The sequence below is a fragment of the Myotis brandtii genome, unplaced genomic scaffold (genome assembly GCF_000412655.1).
Source record: "Myotis brandtii unplaced genomic scaffold, ASM41265v1 scaffold274, whole genome shotgun sequence".
Lineage (NCBI taxonomy): Eukaryota > Metazoa > Chordata > Mammalia > Chiroptera > Vespertilionidae > Myotis > Myotis brandtii.
In genome coordinates, this window is record NW_005360425.1 from 1,907,491 (window position 1) to 1,911,456 (window position 3,966).

Consider the following 3,966-nt stretch of genomic DNA (forward strand, 5'->3'; position numbering starts at 1 on the left):
TAAAATGTATTTTTTTTTTAAAAGAACTTTGTAGCAATCAATAAGGCAAGTAGAAAGAATACTGGGTTGTAGTCAGAAGACCTCCTTCTGGGTCTGAGCTTGCCACTTACTAGATGTGAGACTTTAGGTCAGTCACTTCACGAAACCTCAATCTCCTCACACAGAAACAATAACAGAATGTGTCATGCTAATCACAGGGTTGTTAGGAGGATCTAATGAGATAATGGACTTAAAGATGCTTTCTTGCCGAAACCGGTTTGGCTCAGTGGATAGAGCGTCGGCCTGCAGACTGAAAGGTCCCAGGTTCGATTCCGGTCAAGGGCATGTACCTGGGTTGTGGGCACATCCCCAGTGGGAGATGTGCAGGAGGCAGCTGATCGATGTTTCTCTCTCATCGATGTTTCTAACTCTCTATCCCTCTCCCTTCCTCTCTGTAAAAAATCAATAAAATATATATTTTTTTAAAAAAAGATGCTTTCTTTGCAGACCAACAAACCATAGGAGTGGTTTCACAGAGCCAGTGTGATCTCCAAGTACTTCTCCAAGTACTTCAGGTACAACCTGAGCAGAGTAAGCTAAGCCAAGCCCTACACTCAGGTGAGCTCGTGCACTTGATAGTTTTCAGAAGGTTTTTACTTAGCACCCCCAAAAAAACACCAAATCTCCTTTAAGGGGGCTGATTTTTGGAGCTAATGCTAAAGGAGTCACACTTACTATTTTTGTCAAGAGAAGTAATCTAGTGTGACTGCCCCCAGCAGCTGGAGAAGGAAGGTCAGTAACAGGACAGAGTCCACCTCTCTTCCTCTCCAGACTCCTGTCATGGAGGTTCTGAGTGCTGCTGTTAAGTAGTAATTCACCTGAGCAGCTGGGGTTGGGTTACTAGCAACACAACACAAAAGAAGGGCAGGCCTGATTGTCCACGAGATTCAAGAACCAAACACTATGCAGACACATGAAGGCTAATATCTTTACTAATAAAATGCTAGCTGACATTTACTGATGTCAACTATTTTCTTCTTTTTAAAAAAATACTTATTATTTTTTTTTAGAGAGAGAGAAAAGGAGGGAGCGGAAGATAGAGAAACATAGATGTGAGAGTGAAACATGGGTCGCTGCCTCCTGCATGCCCCCGACCAGGGATCAAGCCTGCAACCTGGGCATGTGCCCTGACTCGGAATTGAACCATCCTGGGACATCGCTTTGCATGCATTATCTACCTCAATTAATACTCAGAACATCCTTATGATATAGATACTATTATTACTTTTTAAAATTTATTTTAAAGCTGGTGAAACTGATATTTAGGACAATGAATAAACTTGCCCAAGGTCACACAACAAGTAAGCAGGGAAGTCAGGACTCAATCCCAGACAGTACTATACTCCTATGTTGGTATTTTTCTGACTCTCTCATAGATTATGTGCCTCTCGAATTAAGGACTAGGACTGCATCTCTGCATTTCCCCCAACACCTAGCACAGAGCTTTCCATAAAGCTGGGACTCAAGAAAAGTTTGCTGGACAAATGGCTGTTTCTGTTTGCACAAACTAAAAGGAGAGCTCTAGTTACTTGGGCAAATTAAACCATGAAGTCTTGAAAGGTTTAAGTGGGAACACAGCAATTAGAAGACTGCTGATTGCAGCAGATTGGGCTGACAGGGAAGACCTCTGCTGCAGGTGGGGACGCCCCAAGCAGAGAGGAAAGGAGCATGTGAAAACCAGGTGACTACAAAGAGGATCATGTGACAAGCCCCAAGTAGGTACCAGTAGGAACTGAATGAGAGGACACACCAAACCCTCCTGCCATTCATTCCATAAATGCAGACGGCCTAGTGCCAGGCATCATTCAGTTACCGAGAATGGAGCAGTGAACAAAAATTCCTACTCTCACGGAGGTTATATATTCATGGGGGAGACTGAAAATATACAACTGAATATATAATTTATAATGAAATATTTAACACAAAGTAGACAGTGCTATAAAGAAAAACAGTAGAGTAACATTACAGAGAACTAATCGTGTGATCAGGGAAAGCCTCCCTGAGGAGGTGACATTTGAGTAATTGTGAATGAAGTGAGTTCCAAGCAGCAACAGCCGTTACAAAAGCTTTGAGGCAGGAGCGTGCTGTAACCCCTCCATAATTCCCTCACTTCAGAAAAGCTGAGCAAATACTGGGGTTGGAAGTGAAGACTGCAGGTTCCTACTGAACTCATAGTAAGGATTTCAATATTGATTTCAGGTTCAAAAAAAAAAAGTACAGCCCTAGCTGGTCCGGCTCAGTGGATAGAGCGTGGGCCTGTGGACTGGAGGGTCCCAGGTTTGATTCCAGTGTGCAGGAATCGAAGGGGGTGTGCAGGAGGCAACCAATTAATGATTCTCTCTCATCATTGATGTTTCTCTCTCTCCCTCCCCCTCCTCTCTCTGAAATCAATAAAAATATATTTTTTCAAAAAGTACAAAATAAATGCAAGTTATGAAAACTAAGCAGGAAGACCTTTCATATCTGCTCACACATTAAGGAGGAAACATTTACCATGCCCCCTGCAATTTACACAGAAATCTAATGTAATCCTAGGTGGGCATTATTGTCTCCATTTTATACATAAGGAAACTGAGGACCAAATGAGAAAGACAGAATTCCAACCAATGCTCATGCTTTTCTCCCTACATGACAATTTCCTAGCAAAATATTCTCTCTTCCTTCTTGGTTTAAACTATTTGATATTTCCTCCAAAATAGGAATTCTTAACCTGTAATCCATGGAATATCTTCAAATGTAACTAAATGTCTGTGTATATGTTTTTTTTTTAATATTTCTGGGGAGAAGATCCATGACAGGTATCATCAAAAAGTTAAGTCCTCCTCAGGAGCAACAGGGTCTCCTGCAGCACATGCAAAGGTGCGAGGGAAGTTTAATCATCCCCTCTAGAGCTGAAGATCAACAAAAGGCCCCTGACCTGCCCAGCAGGCAACCTGGAATACACAGTTTTTGAGTTGGAAAACAAAGGCAGCATGCGGAACTGGAGGAAGTAACAATATGTCAAAGAAAAGAAACACTTGTCAAGAAGTCCCCTTACTTTAGAGAAAAAATGTTATCTACCTTCCTTTCCAGGCCCAGACCCCATCCTCGGGCAAACCTTATGGGACGCTCTGGGGTCCCGCTGTTCCCAGGACAAGAAGAGAACCTGCCCCTCCCGGAGGGACACCACCGAGCGCCTGCTCTGGCCCACCTCCGACTCCGCGGAACACAAAGCTCCTTTCCGACAAAAGCAGCCTCCGAGCATCTCACAGCGCCCAGGCAACTGCGAGAGAGCATGGCCCCGTGGTCGGAAGCAGAGAGACAGGGGTTCAAATCCTGGTTCTTCCTCGCTGTAAATGTGGGCGAGTTAGGTAACCTCTCTGAGCTGCAAGATGGCAATAACTGCTTCCATCTGAGAGGATTACTTCGCGGATTAAGTGAGATGATATACGGAAAGTGGCTGGCCCAGGGCCTAACACACGGGGTAATAGGTGCCCACGACTGTTCTTACCGTCGCTGTTGCTGGCCTAGCACACAGTTGCTCTAAGCACACAGTTGCTCTGCTGCTCGCAGGCGGGGGAGGGGTCTTGAGCCACTCCAGCGGCCCTCCAACCGGCCCCGGGCCCGGGCCGCCCCCGGAGGGACGCTCCCCTCTCAGCCCACCAACCTGCGCCTCGTGCCTCCAGCGGAACCACCTCCTCCCGGAGCTCAAAGGAGGACCCTTTCCCAACTGCGCTCCACGCCGGACCCCTTCCCCAGAACGCCTCTATTCTGCCCCGCCCGCCGAAGTCACACGCTCCAAGTTACCATTTTCTTGCTCTCAGTGCCGCGGTTCGCCTGCCTCGACATGGTGCCGGAAGCCCCAACCCACCTCGCCACAGGCCCACTCAGCGACCTCTGCTAACAACGTTCAACCCAGCCGCGGCCCCTCAGCCTTCCTGGCTGACA

At 46.4% G+C, this 3,966-nt stretch overlaps 1 protein-coding gene across 1 annotated transcript in view; it reads right to left on the reverse strand.

The window, feature by feature from the left end:
- The window catches only part of TRAPPC3 (trafficking protein particle complex 3), an 11,113-nt gene that overhangs the window by 7,130 nt on the left and 17 nt on the right, over positions 1 to 3,966 (reverse strand). The window contains exon 1 of the mRNA XM_005868589.2: positions 3,826 to 3,966. This exon is cut by the window's right edge and continues 17 nt beyond it. Within this exon, the coding sequence (XP_005868651.1) occupies positions 3,826 to 3,867 (42 nt within the window). The 5' untranslated portion in view covers positions 3,868 to 3,966. The remainder of the gene's footprint in view (positions 1 to 3,825) is intronic.